The 15,035-nt window shown below is 35.4% G+C and overlaps 2 protein-coding genes across 2 annotated transcripts in view; one reads left to right on the top strand and one right to left on the bottom strand.

Moving 5' to 3' along the window:
• Positions 1 to 12,503, bottom strand: part of LOC307121195 (mixed lineage kinase domain-like protein) — a 64,054-nt gene extending 51,551 nt beyond the window's left edge. The window contains exon 1 of the mRNA XM_079808687.1: positions 12,442 to 12,503. The gene's annotated coding sequence lies outside the window, so the exon portion shown is untranslated. The remainder of the gene's footprint in view (positions 1 to 12,441) is intronic.
• LOC307121194 (FYVE, RhoGEF and PH domain-containing protein 6-like) overlaps positions 11,367 to 15,035 on the top strand; it is a 41,377-nt gene continuing 37,708 nt past the window's right edge. The window contains exons 1-2 of the mRNA XM_079808686.1: positions 11,367 to 11,520; positions 12,506 to 14,375. Of these exons, the coding sequence (XP_079664812.1) occupies positions 11,508 to 11,520; positions 12,506 to 14,375 (1,883 nt within the window). The 5' untranslated portion in view covers positions 11,367 to 11,507. The remainder of the gene's footprint in view (positions 11,521 to 12,505; positions 14,376 to 15,035) is intronic.

Below are 15,035 nucleotides of genomic sequence, written 5' to 3'. Positions count from 1 at the left end.
TCAATTAAGGCTTAAGGCTGTTTCACTAGATTTCAATTTTTTTGTGTGAGTCTGATTGTAGTGCTATAATTTTTGCTTTGCAATAGTTCATGCCAGCTGCCAGACACAGACATAGGCCCTAATGCTAAGACAGCTAACGTTACATGTGCCAGCTGAATGCAAGTCAGCTGCAGAGCGATAATTAGGGCTGCCGCTTTAACCGTTAATCGTATTTTGTTTAAGAAAAAATAACGCAATGAAAATATTTAACTATCAAAATTGTATCTTATATTAACGCACCACACCAGACCTAGAGTGTAATTAATTGGCTTTAAAAAAACAGCTTGACAGCCCATAGATGCCATTTGCCATTTATGTGAACAATATTAATACCAATACAACATTAAACGAAAAGAAAATGAATCCAGCTAACGTTACCCAAATACACAAAGCAATGGCCAGATCAACGCTGTTGCAAATAATTCCTGGATAAGGCTCAGTTAATAACTTAACTGCTAGCAAACTAACTTAACTGTTGTCTGATAGACTAACATTAAAACATTTGAACAAACCAACTACTTTGCTTATACATTGTTAAATACACTACACTGAATCAACACCAGTAGCTGAGTATAATTACAACACGTGTAAATTCTTCCTACCTCAGCTCGTAGTGATGTTACAGGAGAAGCGATCCTCATCCACTCTGAAAGCAACGGTCCGTCACCGCTATGGATGCAAATGAGCCAGTGATCTGGCTTTCCATTGGATCCCGCAAAGCAGTTCAAATATCAATTAAGCGGCGTATTTTACAGTCCCTTATTCATGGACCTAACGTCGTCTACTACTTGCCTACATGTAGCAGGTATAACAGATGACGAATACTACTTTTAAATAACGAAATGCTGAAACGAAAATCGTATTGCTTCCACACTTGCCAAGGAGAAGAAAGAGAGATTCCTCGTCGTACGCGGAGCAGGTGGAAAAAAAGGTAAGGACGGGGGTCTCACTTGGGTCACTAGATAACTTCTGGTGGTCGCCAGTTTGTGTGAAAAAAAAAGTAAAATAGTCTTCTGTGGCTATGTTGTTCCATAGCTGTGCATTGTTTATGGATATCTGTAACAGGATAACACATTTGAAAATATGCGCTGGTACAGTAAAAGCCTCCGCAACCTTTGGAGAGGGCTTCTCAGAAAAAGTCAAAACACTAATATAAGTATTAGCACAGCAGCAATGCTAAAATGTCATTTATTCTGTCTGTAAGCAAAAAGTGAAAGGGGCATACAGATGCTGGGGTGGATTGTGAACAGTAGTTATTCTGATGATCATTCCTAGGGGGTGTGACTTGTGAGTCAAAAAAGGGTGAGAAACACTGCTCTATAGACAAATGCTAAAGTAGTCTTGAGTTGTAAAGCTATATCTCATAACGTTGTGTCTGAAATTGTACAGGAAAATTGAAAAATATGTACAGGACTTGGAAGAGGAAACTTTCCTGAGTGCCACTTATGATGTAAGTCCTAAGCAGTGTTAATTACTAGTTAGTAATTACATCTTCAATAGTGTAATTGCATTACTGTAGGCCTACAAACTACTGTTTTAATATATTCAAACCAACAATATGAAAACTTACAAAACATCTGATTAACTTGCCAAAGTAACGTTATAGACATCATCATATTTTTGAAAACAAAGTAGTCAACTTTAATCACATTTAAATTTACTTCTGTTCTCTCTCTCTCTCTCTCTCTCTCTCTCTCTCTCTCTCTCTCTCTCTCTCTCTCTCTCTCTCTCTCTCTCTCTCTCTCTCTCTCTCTCTCTCTCTCTCTCTCTCTCTCTCTCTCTCTCTCTCTCTCTCTCTCTCTCTCTCTCTCGTATATTTCCTTTTTGCCCTGTTTTAGGATGATGTTTCACACTCACCAAAGGGGACTGAAGAACCCACCCCCACAGATATAGGCCTCCATGTTGACATTTTTGGAGTAAATATATAACATTATTATTATTTTTTTTCAATTACTGCAAGATATGCATTGAACATGTATATACAATATTTTGAAAAGAAGATAAAAATAGTACTGCATGTAATTTTCATATTTTTCTGTGTGTGTTCATACTGCATGGGTAAATACATCTGCAATATATACACATGTATTGCCATATGTGATTACATATACAGTACATCTATATATTAGGACGTGTATTACTCAAAATAAAATTACATACATTATATTAGTGAATATATTGAATATATTCCTTATGTTTCAATATATATATATTATTCTGTATATTTTCAAATATACCATTATATAATTTAATATAGTAATCATTAATATATAGGGAAATATATTTCATTTTCGTAAGGGATAGTCCTATTGCTTTATCTTTTACATAATTGAATAATATTGTCCCTTCTTTTAGGACAATATACAATTACAACCAGAGACCACAAGAGAGTCATCATCCATAGAAAAACAGGTGAGGAAAAGTTTACTTAAAAAGTCCTTCAGCTGTCAGTAAGGCATTTGGATACTGAGAATGACCAAATGCTATTGTTTTGATTTTTATGAATTGACATATTGCCTTCTTTTAGGATATGTCACACCTCCCCAAAAGGAAAGAACAGTCACAATCACCAGACACTAATGTAAGATTTGTTCCCTTGGATAGAACCAACTATTAATACTTTAATCTGTATTTCTTAAATAACATTGTCTTTCGCATTCACATTTATTAGTGTATTTTGTCCCCTCATGCAGGTTAATCTACCACTGTGGACAGGGCAGCCTATATCCAAAGGAATACAGGTAAACATGACCTATTTCTATTTTAGTTCAATTTATACAAGTTTTTATTGCTATGTTTGCTATTGATAGATAAAATTATATATATATATATATATATATATATATATATATATATATATATATATATATATATATATATATATATATATAACGTTTTTTTTTAAGGATGACAGCCCTGTGTCAAATTCACCAGAAACTGCTGAAGAGGGGACCTCATCAGAAGTACAGGTAAATGAGAAATTTACCCCAGAATATAAGTAAATCTGGAATGTTGTATGTAATTTTGATTTACATTGTGACACGTACATGTGTTTAACAATTATCCCTTAATGTGTAACGAAAAACAGAATTTGAGATCAGATGCTTAAATCAGTACATAGCCTAATGCAGTATTGATATGGCAAGCCGTTTTGACTTTTAATCAGTCACAGGATATAAATTCTTGATACAGTAATTACATTTTCACTAGTTCAAATGCTAATTATTGATATCATTAATTAGATTTTTACTAGTAACAATGGCGATTTTTGATTTTTCAGGAATAGGCCTGTTGCAATAATTACATAACGTCTAATCATGAATTTGATCTAATTACGTTTGTTTCAATACTGCTTTTTTATAGGTCTACGGCACAAGGGGGAGTTATGGACCAAACTACATAGATAAACTCCAATCATGTTTTTGCGCAATATATTCAAAGTCATTTCATAGCTTAATTTGAGGAACAGAAGAATATTTACATTATTAAATTAAAGTTGACAGAAACTCGTATTCCGTCCACTGCCAATCACTCTCCATTCAGTATTCAAACAGGACGCCTCATCCGGTTACGTCAGGCAGCAGGATAAAACTCTCCAATATCATAGATTCCCATTATAATACTTGATCTGTAGCTAAAGGGCTGATAATTTGCATAAAATGACAGAGTTTATTAATAAATGTATAGCTGTTTCCAAACAATGTCGTACTCGCTACCAGGTGTCTGTTAGATTGCACAACACAATGACTATGAAATGGCATCAAACACACTATAATTTAAAACTGTAAAGAAACAAATAATCAATAAACGGTTGGACAGACATACAATACACTGTGATTTGTGCGCTCAACATCTCTTCTGTTTGTGCCGTTAACTTTTCAATGTGCACTTTAAGCACATCGTTCTACTCCCGAGATGCACATAAGTCGTTCGTGCCTGTTTTGAAGCATTCTTTACATTTTTATATACATATAAAAATTGTTGAATGTATGAACACATGAATGTATTTTATAAGAATACAAATAGTAATTTGTTTTAATTAACATGTTTACATTTTATAAAATGACTCTGCACATTTTTTCTGCACATTTCTGCACATTTTTTCAAGAATTAATTTTAGCTGCAGAATTTTTTCTTACTTGGTTAAAAAATTCTCATAACTTATGATTATATATTTTTTATTAATATGATGTTTTTCTGTATAATGACAGTGTGTATTTAGTGGATTCTGGATTGTGTTCACCAAAATAAAAAAGAACATTAGTTCTTACTGTTGGGATTGTGATTGTTGTGATTGTTTGTTATGTACAGAAATTAACACATTTCTTTAATATTTAAAGGTGTTAACTGTACTTTTACAAGGGATGCACCGATACCATTTTTTCACAACCGATCCGATCCGATATTAAAAATTCTGAGTGTCGGTAGATACCGATACTAAACGATCCGATACCAATGCAGTTTTGTTTAAAATTATATGTAGAATTTCTAAACCTTAGTGTGTTGAATTAAAAATCACTCTTTTGTGAGTTTAACACAATCAACTAAATACAGACAACTTCATTATAAAGAAAAACAACAAATAACAAAAATATATACAATCACAATCAATGACAAAATAGCCTACTACTATAGATGGTGAATAAATTAGATTAGTGAATAATTCAGCAGCAAAAGTTACAAAATCATGAGTGCACAATAATTGTATAAAATCTAAACATTTAGTGGGGAAAAAATAAAGGAAACCACAAAAGTGAATAAGTGTAGCTGTAAATCTGGTAAAATGTTACACAAAATATATTCATGAAAAGAAGTAAATATATTTATAGAAATAGGGCCTATATACTAAGAAATTACATTTATTTTAAATGAATAGTGCATCTTTTTAACGAGGCAGCAACATATTATAGATAGGGCAGAACAAGAAAGGCTATTAATAATCTTTCATAGCGCAAAAGTATTATAATATAGAGCGGCACAAAGCATGTATGGCCATTCCGTGTGCAGGATGATGCGCTTGAAGCAACACAGAGTCACATGCTCACAGCGATATATATAGATGCGTAGTGTATCTATGCAGTATTCTTATAAGCCGTTTATTTTAACAGTTTAACATTTCAGTTACTGTGTGTGAAGAACAATACAATAACTAGTCCCGTGTTGTGATCTAACAGACACCCGGTAGAAAGTAACACAATTTACAGAAATAAACGCAAGCAAGATAAAGTCTTTTTATGAGAAACCATACAGCGCTATCTACAGATCAAGCATAATAACAGAAACAATAAATAATCTTGGAGAGAGTTTCATCGTGTTGACTGTTGTGGTAACCGAACGCGACACAGTTTAAAGCTGAATGGAGAGTGACTGACAGCCACAGCGGAGGAAGCATGCATTGACGTGAATTTGAATTTAATGACTGAAATATTAATCTGTACTCGCATTAAACTATGGAATGGCTTCAGAACTCTTATAATATTGTGCACGAATCGTTGATGATGCTTTATATTTACGTGAGTGTCGATTCTGAGGAGGAGGGGGCGGGGCAAACAACTCCCTCCAATATTTTGAATTTGGACTGCAGTACCTATTTTTACCAATAGCTCTTAATCCTACATACTACACCTTTAATGAATGAAGCACACAATAATGTATGACAAAGCCCTAAAACAATTAATTGGCATAACTCCAAATATTTTTTGACAATTATTGATCAGCCTAATTTCATAATCGTGACAGGTCTAATCAGGAATTAGATTTACACTAGTAACAATGGCAATTTTTGATATCAGAAATTACATTTCCTCAAGTAAATTAGCTAATTCTTAATATTAACAATGACGCCATCACTCGCAGAAATGCACTTTCTTGATTAGTAAAATGTCACCATATGCTGCCGTTACAATTCAGTTGTTGATTTCAAGAATTGATTTCTTACTAGTTGAAATTCCTATTTCACAGATCAGAAATATAAATCTTACTAGTAAAAATCTGAATTTTTATATCAATCTTTATTTTGTTACTAGTAAAAATATACATTTCTGATATCAAGAACTACATTTTCACTAGTATAAATGTGAATTATTGATATCTGTAAATGTATTTCTGATATCAATAATTAGGAGAGTAATTTAAAATGGCTTTCTTACTAGTAACAATCATATTTATGATGTCAGAAATTAACATTGTCACTAGTGACAATCGAATGATTGATATCAAAAATTTACATTTTTACTTGTAGCAATTCAATTGCTGATATCAAGAACAGACATTTGCACTAGTAACCACATCTATATTTACCACAAAAATAAAGGTTTTACTAGTAAGAATTATATTTCTGATATGTGAAACTTATGTGTAATTTCAAATAATAAGAAATTAATTCATGATATCAAAAATAGATTTTTAATGGCAGCATATGATGACATTTAACTAATCAAGAATTTGTATTTCTGCGAGTGATGACGCCATAGTTAATATGAAGAATTAGCTAATTTACTTGAGGAAATGTAGTTCCTGATATCAAAAATTGCCATTGTTACTAGTGGAATAAGCATTTCAACTTGTGAAAATGTAATTGTTGATATCATGGATTCATATCCAGGGAATGAATTAAAGTCCAAACATCTTCTCATATTGTTGATTAGTTGCAAAATAAGAATATTAACATTTAAACTGTAACATATTTTTTGGGTACACACTTTGCTTATGATCATTCATATTTTGATTATTTCCCATTTCTTACAGAATACCAACCAATCAAACCATGCCTCTTCAAGGCCCTCAAATGACCATGTCACAGATACCAGTTGGCTGAACATCCTGGCGTTTTCCCTGAAGCACAATGTAACAGGGACTTTAATGGAGGACTTGCTGAAGCTGTTACGGTTATGTAGTGGGGATGCTGCAAGCATCCCACGTAGCAAGTACATGTTAGAGAAGGCGTTTAAAGATTATGTAGACAAATCAGAATACCATCACTATTGTGGTGTTTGCAGCTCTTACATTGGCCTTTCAATGTCAAAGGACAGTGAATTAAAATGTCAGATTTGCTCATCAACCGAAACTGTGAGACAAAGTTTAGAGTTAGGTCATTTTTTTATTTGTATACCTTTGAGGGATCAACTTAAAGCTCTTTTGGAGAATGAACCCATTACAAATATTTACAATGACCATGACAGAAATGGAATATCAGATATTTCTGATGGGATGTTGTACAAATATCTGAAATCAGTTAGTGATTCTTTCTTTTCCCTGTCATTCAATTGTGATGGAGTGCCTGTGTTTCAGTCATCTAAATTCAGCATTTGGCCATTACTATGCTCTATTAATGAAGTACCCCCAGAGGAAAGAGATAAAAATGTCATACTATGTGCCTTGTGGTTTGGGTCATCAAAACCACTTATGACTAGCTTCCTGAAACCTTTTGTGGAAGAATGCAAAAGTCTTGGACAAACAGGTCTTCAGTGGCAAGATCCAGTAGATCACTCAATCAAAATGGCAAAGGTCTATGCATTATGTGCCATATGTGATGCTGTTGCACGACCTTTACTGCAAAATTTCAAGCAGTTTAATGGAGAGTATGGGTGTGGGCACTGTCTTCATCCAGGTGTTCAAGTGAGAAAAGGCAATGGGACTGTACGAGTGTATCCTTGTTTGGAGGAGATGCCAGACCTTAGAGATCATGACACAACTGTGCAAATAGGTGAGATTGCCAATAATGAACGAAGCATTTTGGGCATAAAAGGGCCATCTCCAATTGTGGACTTGCCCAATTTTGACCTGATCAACGGCATGGTCCCTGATTACATGCATTGTGTGTTGCTGGGGGTTTGCCGGCATATGGCCACTTTATGGTTTGATTCCAAAAGCTACAGTAAACCATGGTATATTGGTTTGAACACTGCAAGAGTGGATGGAAATCTTTTAGCAATCAAACCTCCAAGCATTTTCCCCCGAACTCCACGGTCTATTGTTGAGCGAAGGTTTTGGAAAGCTCATGAATGGCAGAACTGGCTTTTATATTACAGTTTGCCAGTCCTGAAGGGGATACTTCCAAACAAGTATCTTTGCCACTGGGCTTTACTTGTGGAGGGTGTGAGCATTTTGCTAGGTTCAGACATTAGCCAAGAGGACATTGACCATGCTCATGAGGCTCTTGAGCTTTATGTTAAATCAGTTCAGTCTTTGTATGGCGAAGATCAGATGACCTATAATGTGCATTCCCTTCTGCATTTGAGTAAGAGTGTTGCGAATTTGGGTCCTCTCTGGGCCCAGTCTGCTTTTATGTTTGAGAGCTATAATGGCTACTTGCTCAAGCAAGTCAAAAGCAGTAATGCAGTGCCTCAGCAGCTTTGCAAAAGAGTAGCATGGTCTCGGGCATTGCCACGCATAGCCAAGGCCTGCTCATCTGATGATGTCTCACCTGAAATGAAATCATTCTACACAGAAATGACCTCCAGTAAACATCATGTAAGGAACTATGCTAGATATGACAGGGTGACTGCACTTGGAGTTCCAAAGGTTAGGCTGGTGTCTGAAAATGATATGAATGCATTGCATGCATTGCTAGATGTACCTGGGACCCCTATTGGCAGGTACTACAACAGAATAGTTGTCAATGGAGAGGTCATTCACAGCCAAACATACAGAAAGACAAGGAAAAGGAACAACTCTGTTGTGACATTGAAAGATGGTAGTATTTTCAAGGTTTCACACTTTCTCTGTGTCAATGATGACCAACAGCACCTATATGCCGTTGGCAAATTTGGAAATTGTACAGTGCAGAAGCTGGTTCGAGGATGTACTGTCAAAATAGCACTGTCCTTTATGAGGACTGTTCATTTTCCTACAGGATTTGAAAGAGCAGTTGACAGCAATGACATTGTGAGACCGTGTATATACATTAATTGTGAACAGGCTGGGCCTGTTGTTTGTGAGCAAATCACTACATATTATTGCAAATGAACAAAGTGAAGTGAAGGGGGTTGGCTGGAATATATTTGGCAGAATTTTTTTTATATATGTACATGCATAATTATATTATTTTGTATATGTGATAAGAATAACATTTTGAAAAATTGTATGTGACAAAATTTAGAGTTTTTTTTTTCACCAATGAACACTATACATGTATAATAATATTGAACTGTATCTTGTTGAATAGACTTTAATAAATACTTTTATAATTAAAATGTGTGCTTGTGTGTGTAGTAATGTTGTCATTAATCTAAACTTGAAAGTCTATGGGGGTGTCAAACTCAGTTCCTGGAAGGCCACTGTCCTGTGCTGCATCCAGGTCGTTTTTATTCTGCCCTTCACTCGCGAACTTCCCTCCGTCTTGTTCACTCGGATGTGCGTCATTGCTTGCATTGCATGAGTGCCCACTACTGGCGGAACCTTCGCAATGGACTGAACTGGAACGCCCTAAGCCCTTGATCACTTGGAATCCACTATGGAGTTGTTATTTATTAAATTGGTTTCCCCTTATGAAATTGTTTAAAGCAATAGTTAACTTTAACATGACAGTCATCCTTTACTCACCCTCAAGTTGTTTCAAACCTGTATGAATTTCTTTCTTCAGCTGAACACAAGGGAAGATATTTTGAAGAATGTCAGCAACCAAACAGTTAACTGGAGCCATTGACTTCCATAGTAGGAAAAAAAATACTATGGAAGTCAATGGCTCCAGTTAACTGTTTGGTTGCTGACATTCTTCAAAATATCTTCCCTTGTGTTCAGCTGAAGAAAGAAATTCATACAGGTTTGAAACAACTTGAGGGTGAGTAAAGGATGACAGAATTGTCATGTTAAAGTTAACTATCCCTTTAATGCAGCATGTATATGGGTGTTTTTGGGTTGTTTTCAAAAATAATGAAAATATAGAGTTGTTTGTGGTGGGATGAATTAAACGTGATATGCTGTGACGTCACAATCGTGTTGCATTGTGGTATATGGAGCTGCCTGAAGTGTACATATGAAGTGGACTCACTCCCTCAATTTTCACAGAGGGAGCAAGTCTACTTCATATGTAAAATAGACATATAGAATGCTGCATTAAACAATTTAAGAGGGTCTGTCCTTATAAACTTCACTCGTCCACTTCACGAAGTGGAACGCCCTTAAAAATGGCGGCAGGGATTCCCCCAAGGGGAAGTGCTTTGGGAAGTTCATAAGTGCGTGTCTAAAAGTGAAGTGGAATGCAGCCCAGAGTTCTCCTCCAACCCTTATAAAATACACCTGTACCAGCTAATCAAGGCCTTCAGGAATTCCAGGCAGGTGTTTTACAGCTGATTGGAGCAAAAGTCTGCAGGACTGGAGTGGAGACACATTATATGACCATAATTGATTATAGGGTTCCACTTGGGACAAAATAAGAGCAGCGCCATTATTAAGTACAGTCTTATACTGATTGGTAAACTGCACATGTTTTATACATGTCTCAAGAAATATATGCTACACATATTAAATTAGCATTGTTTTCCTCTGTTTTTACATAAAAATCTATAAGGCTTTACTTGTATGTAGGGCATATATTACATATATGATTCAAAATACATTAATATTATGCAATTTTTGTATGTGTTTTTTGCACCATATATGTCCCTTACAAAATTCTGTTAGAACATATAAGAATCACAGGTGTTTTTAGCAAAACTTTTCCATATGGGGACATTCGTACTTACATGCTCTAAACTTACCAAATAAGACCATATACAGAAAACACCACACAATAGGCTACATTCACCTCAGCTCTCAGTTCCCTCAGTTAAAAAATGTCAGAAAATGAATCAGTGTGTTGCTGACGAGATTTTACACGAAAGAATTATTTCAGATCGGTTTGTAAATCTGGTTCAAAAGACATCTTTAAATGTTTTTGCAAAATTTTAACAAGGAGTTTGGGGTTAATAAAACAAGCTGCAATCCAGTTAATTATCTCCAGATTTAAAACGCTAAATATTTTCTCACATTTAGCCTATTAGCCTACTCATAGCCTAGCCTATACTATATTTGGAACGTGATTGATAATCGTATTTAGTTTTGTGAGTAGAATTATTTTGTTTTACCGATATTGATAGCACAGTCCGCACAGAAAACAATGATGTAGCCTAAAGGAGTTTCGTTTATTACAGTTGATACAAAGGGAATTTATTCATAATTTCCTTTGTATTAACTGTAACTTTACCATGAGCGCTGTTAACTCGGATCAACACAGCGACACGCACACAATGGAACTGATTATTGAAACTCGAATTACTTACTAGTTCCATAATAGCCTATACACGTGTGTAAACCCGCCCTCTCTGAGCCTCTGAAGGAATTTGATCACTCTTTTCCTCATTAAACTGGACTGAAAACGCCTTGGACGCTGAGCGCTGAAAATTGACAGAATACCGGGAAAACAGACGCACAAAGGATATTTGCTCGTGGTCACGTATATCTCAAGAATAAGTGAATATTGTGGGGCCATGAAACGTGCAGGTGAGAGTTTTTTTTAACATGGATAATTCATAATAAGTCACAACTACAACTATTTTATTAGTGAGCTGATGTTTACTTTTAAGGGATTTTTAATAGAAGTTGTATCACTTAAAAGACAAATTGTGAAAAAATATATCTCAGTCACCACTGCAAGGTTCGTTTATTTTATACTTGGTTGAACTGGCTTTTTAAAGGCAAAAGTAAAGAGAAACTGACTTGTCACACGGATAAGATGTCAATATTTGTTTTTACAAATAAGTTTTCTCTAGAAGTGGCCTACCTTTAGAAATATTCACTGGATTAAAGAGTGTAGACTATACCATCTATGAATGGTGTCTTGAATGGGTCTTTAGTTTGTTGATTTAACAAAGTTAAATAGTAGAATATGCTATATAAATCATGCTGAATTCCATTAAAGCCAGGGAGTTTCCATGTAGCCTTTCAAGTCCTTATCCTTTCGGTTTTGGGTTCTGACAGACCCCAAGACTTATGGTAAAAAAATAAAAAATAAAAAAATAAAAAAATAAAAAAAAATATATATATATCAGTTTATTTACTGAATGACTTTTCCTAATTGTATAAGTTAACAACTTAAAGAATATTTGTATATTATATCACTGACAAAAGTTCAGAAAATTTTACTACATTTCAGGTAAAAAAAAAAATACACATGGATTTTCTTTTGTTTTGCACTGCTCTGCCTGCTATATATTTGTAGTTTGTTTTTGTTGTTCTTGTCATGATTACTCTCCTGTCGCAAAACTTCTTTGTTGTAAAATGTGTTAAATCTTCCACTAGATTTTAATTTATTTATATTAGGATATTAATTTTTTATATTAGGATATTTAAAAAGTACAATTACACAAACAGCAAAATGTGTCTCAAGGACAAAATTTGGTTTAATGGTCAAAGCATACTAACTGTATTTCAACCAGAGTGTTCTTTCCTTGTTTTCATGTCTCCGTGTGCTTTTTTTTTCCCTCAGTGGGTGATCAGAAACCACCTTTGGCTCCAAAACCAAAGGTTATCCCAGCACCAGTGCAAACAGAACGCCCACCTACTTCAAAGTTGTGTGTTTACCAACATACCTCACCAGCTGTTAAAAGTAAAGTTAAGCCTGATGTAGCACCAAAACCATGCCTTTTCAAACACCCTCCTCCTTTCAATTCAAAACATCTCACATCCAAGGAGGGCCATCAACCCTTTTTACAACAAAAGTCTGACACAACAAATAATGTTGGCGTTCTAAATTTTAGAAATGGAATGCACACTGGGAACAACAAGCCAGAGTGGGATTACATGATTCCAATCTGTGTATGCAATGACCGAAAATGTGCTGATTGCTCACCGAAGGAAAACAATGTTAATCAACATGGGAACAGTCCTGATCCGTGTGAAGCAGGAAATACCGAAAGTCCCAGAAAGAGTTCATCTAAACCTCCGCTGAGAACACTAGAGGAAGAAAAGCATTTGGTGACACCTATTTTGTCAAAGTGCATCTCTGGACACAACTCGGCCAATAATAATTTCCATTTCCATCCAATTGAAAAACCTCAGAGAACATCCAAGATCCAGAACAAGGAGCCTTTGAAGGCACATCAGAGTGGTTCTGAGAGGCAAACGACCAGGAAACACCAAAAGAACATTGTCTCTAGCATTAATTCATCTGTTGATAGTGGTCAAACACCAGAGCCTCTAAAATGTCAGCAAACTGCAAGTTGTGTGCATGGTAATCCGTCCCCTAGTAAGCCTCTTAAGAAAGCAGCACCAATACCCTTGCAGCGCAAAAATAAGCCCAAAGTTATCCATCAGGAGTCAGCGGGCCTTACCAAGACAGAGTTTTCTGTCTTACCTGTTGATGTAAACAATTCAGATCCAATATGGAGAGAAAGTCCTAACAAGATGAACATCAATGCTGTAAGACATTCTAGAGAGAACGAAGGGACCCAGGCACTCATAAAGAGCTTTAAATGTACAGAGTGTAACAGTCAGGGCACATCAGCACCTGTCCCACACCAGAAGATCCCTCAGCAACAAAATAAAACGCAGCTATTTAGTATACCGGGGACTGAAAATAAAGAACAAAATATGTATGTATCTCCTGAGGTATCAAGCAATACCCATCTGAAGAAGTCATCCCAGAAACCTCGACCTGATGGCCGTAGGCACGATAACATTGGGTCTACAGAAATTTCAGTAGATAGACTCCTTAAAAAGACTCTGTCATTCAAAGATCCACTGAGAAATTATGGTCACAACGCAAAAAATACTGAAGGACATCCCCCTCTCGCATTTGAAAGACAAATTTCCAATCAGAACCAAACAAGTGATGTGCCAAACAAGAAGACAGGCTTGAGTCTCAAGCCTAAATCAAAGTCCTTGTCCTCAGCAGATATACGTAAACCTGATGGCCTCAAGAAGACCTCCTTTCTAAGGATCATGGACCTTGACCCTGCCAAAAAAGTTCCCAAGTTATCTGTCAAGAGTGGGCAGGCCCTTGATCTTACTCCAGTTACAAATGAGCAGTCAGTGGATATAGAGGAAAGCCAGTGTGAAATCTGCCCTCATAAACTGGCATCACTGCCCAGTGGTCACCTCGATGGGAATATACTAGGAGTTGAGCAGAGTGTAGATGAAGATCTTGCAAAACATCTAGAGAATGCTGGTGAATCTGAACATGCATATGAAGACATCCAAGAATATGAAAACCTGCCTCCTTTCAGCACTGCAAAGGCACAGGATGCCAATAATTACCAAAATCTCTCAACCATGTATGAGGACGGTGATATTTATGAAATTCCAGATGTGTTCCCTGAACACTACGCAGACAACAAAAAGCAGCAGTTTCTTAAAAGGTACAATTTTAGCTGAAACAGATAAACTGATAAATGACCAATATTAAAAGTACATTTTTGTTTACTTTAGTAAAGTCACTTTAATATTCTGTCTAGAAAGCACAGACTAGAAACTAAATCTAGGTTAAGTCAATGCTGTAATGCTTAAATGAAGGAATACTGTACATCAGGGCTTCTCAACTCGAGAACCCTAATCACAACTGAACAAGTTAATCAAGGTCTTCAGAATCACTAGAAAGTTATAGGCAGGAGAGTTTAATCAAGGTTAGGACTAAAGCAGCAAAGTGGACCCAAGGCCCGTGCTTATATATAATATAGATAACTTTGACATGCATAATTACTGAGAAAGTTGATTAGTTGAGATGAGGAAATTTTATTCCTGAATTTGAATTCAAGTAGCAAAATGTATTTGATTTACAAAATGCAGAATTGCAGTTCAAATTTGAATTTATGTAAAAATTAATTGAACTTCAAACTAATTTACTGAATTAGTTTGTAGGCTTTGAAGTTTTAGTAAAAATCCTTGACGTTTACGGGCATTATGGAGAAACAGACATTTGTACTTTGATTAACAAATTTACACATTTCTAAAATAAATCAATAATAATAATAATAATAATAATAATAATAATAATAATAATAATAATAATAATAATAATA

This window comes from Gobio gobio, assembly GCF_949357685.1.
Source record: "Gobio gobio genome assembly, chromosome: 25".
NCBI lineage: Eukaryota > Metazoa > Chordata > Actinopteri > Cypriniformes > Gobionidae > Gobio > Gobio gobio.
This window is presented reverse-complemented; position numbering and strand designations above follow the sequence as displayed.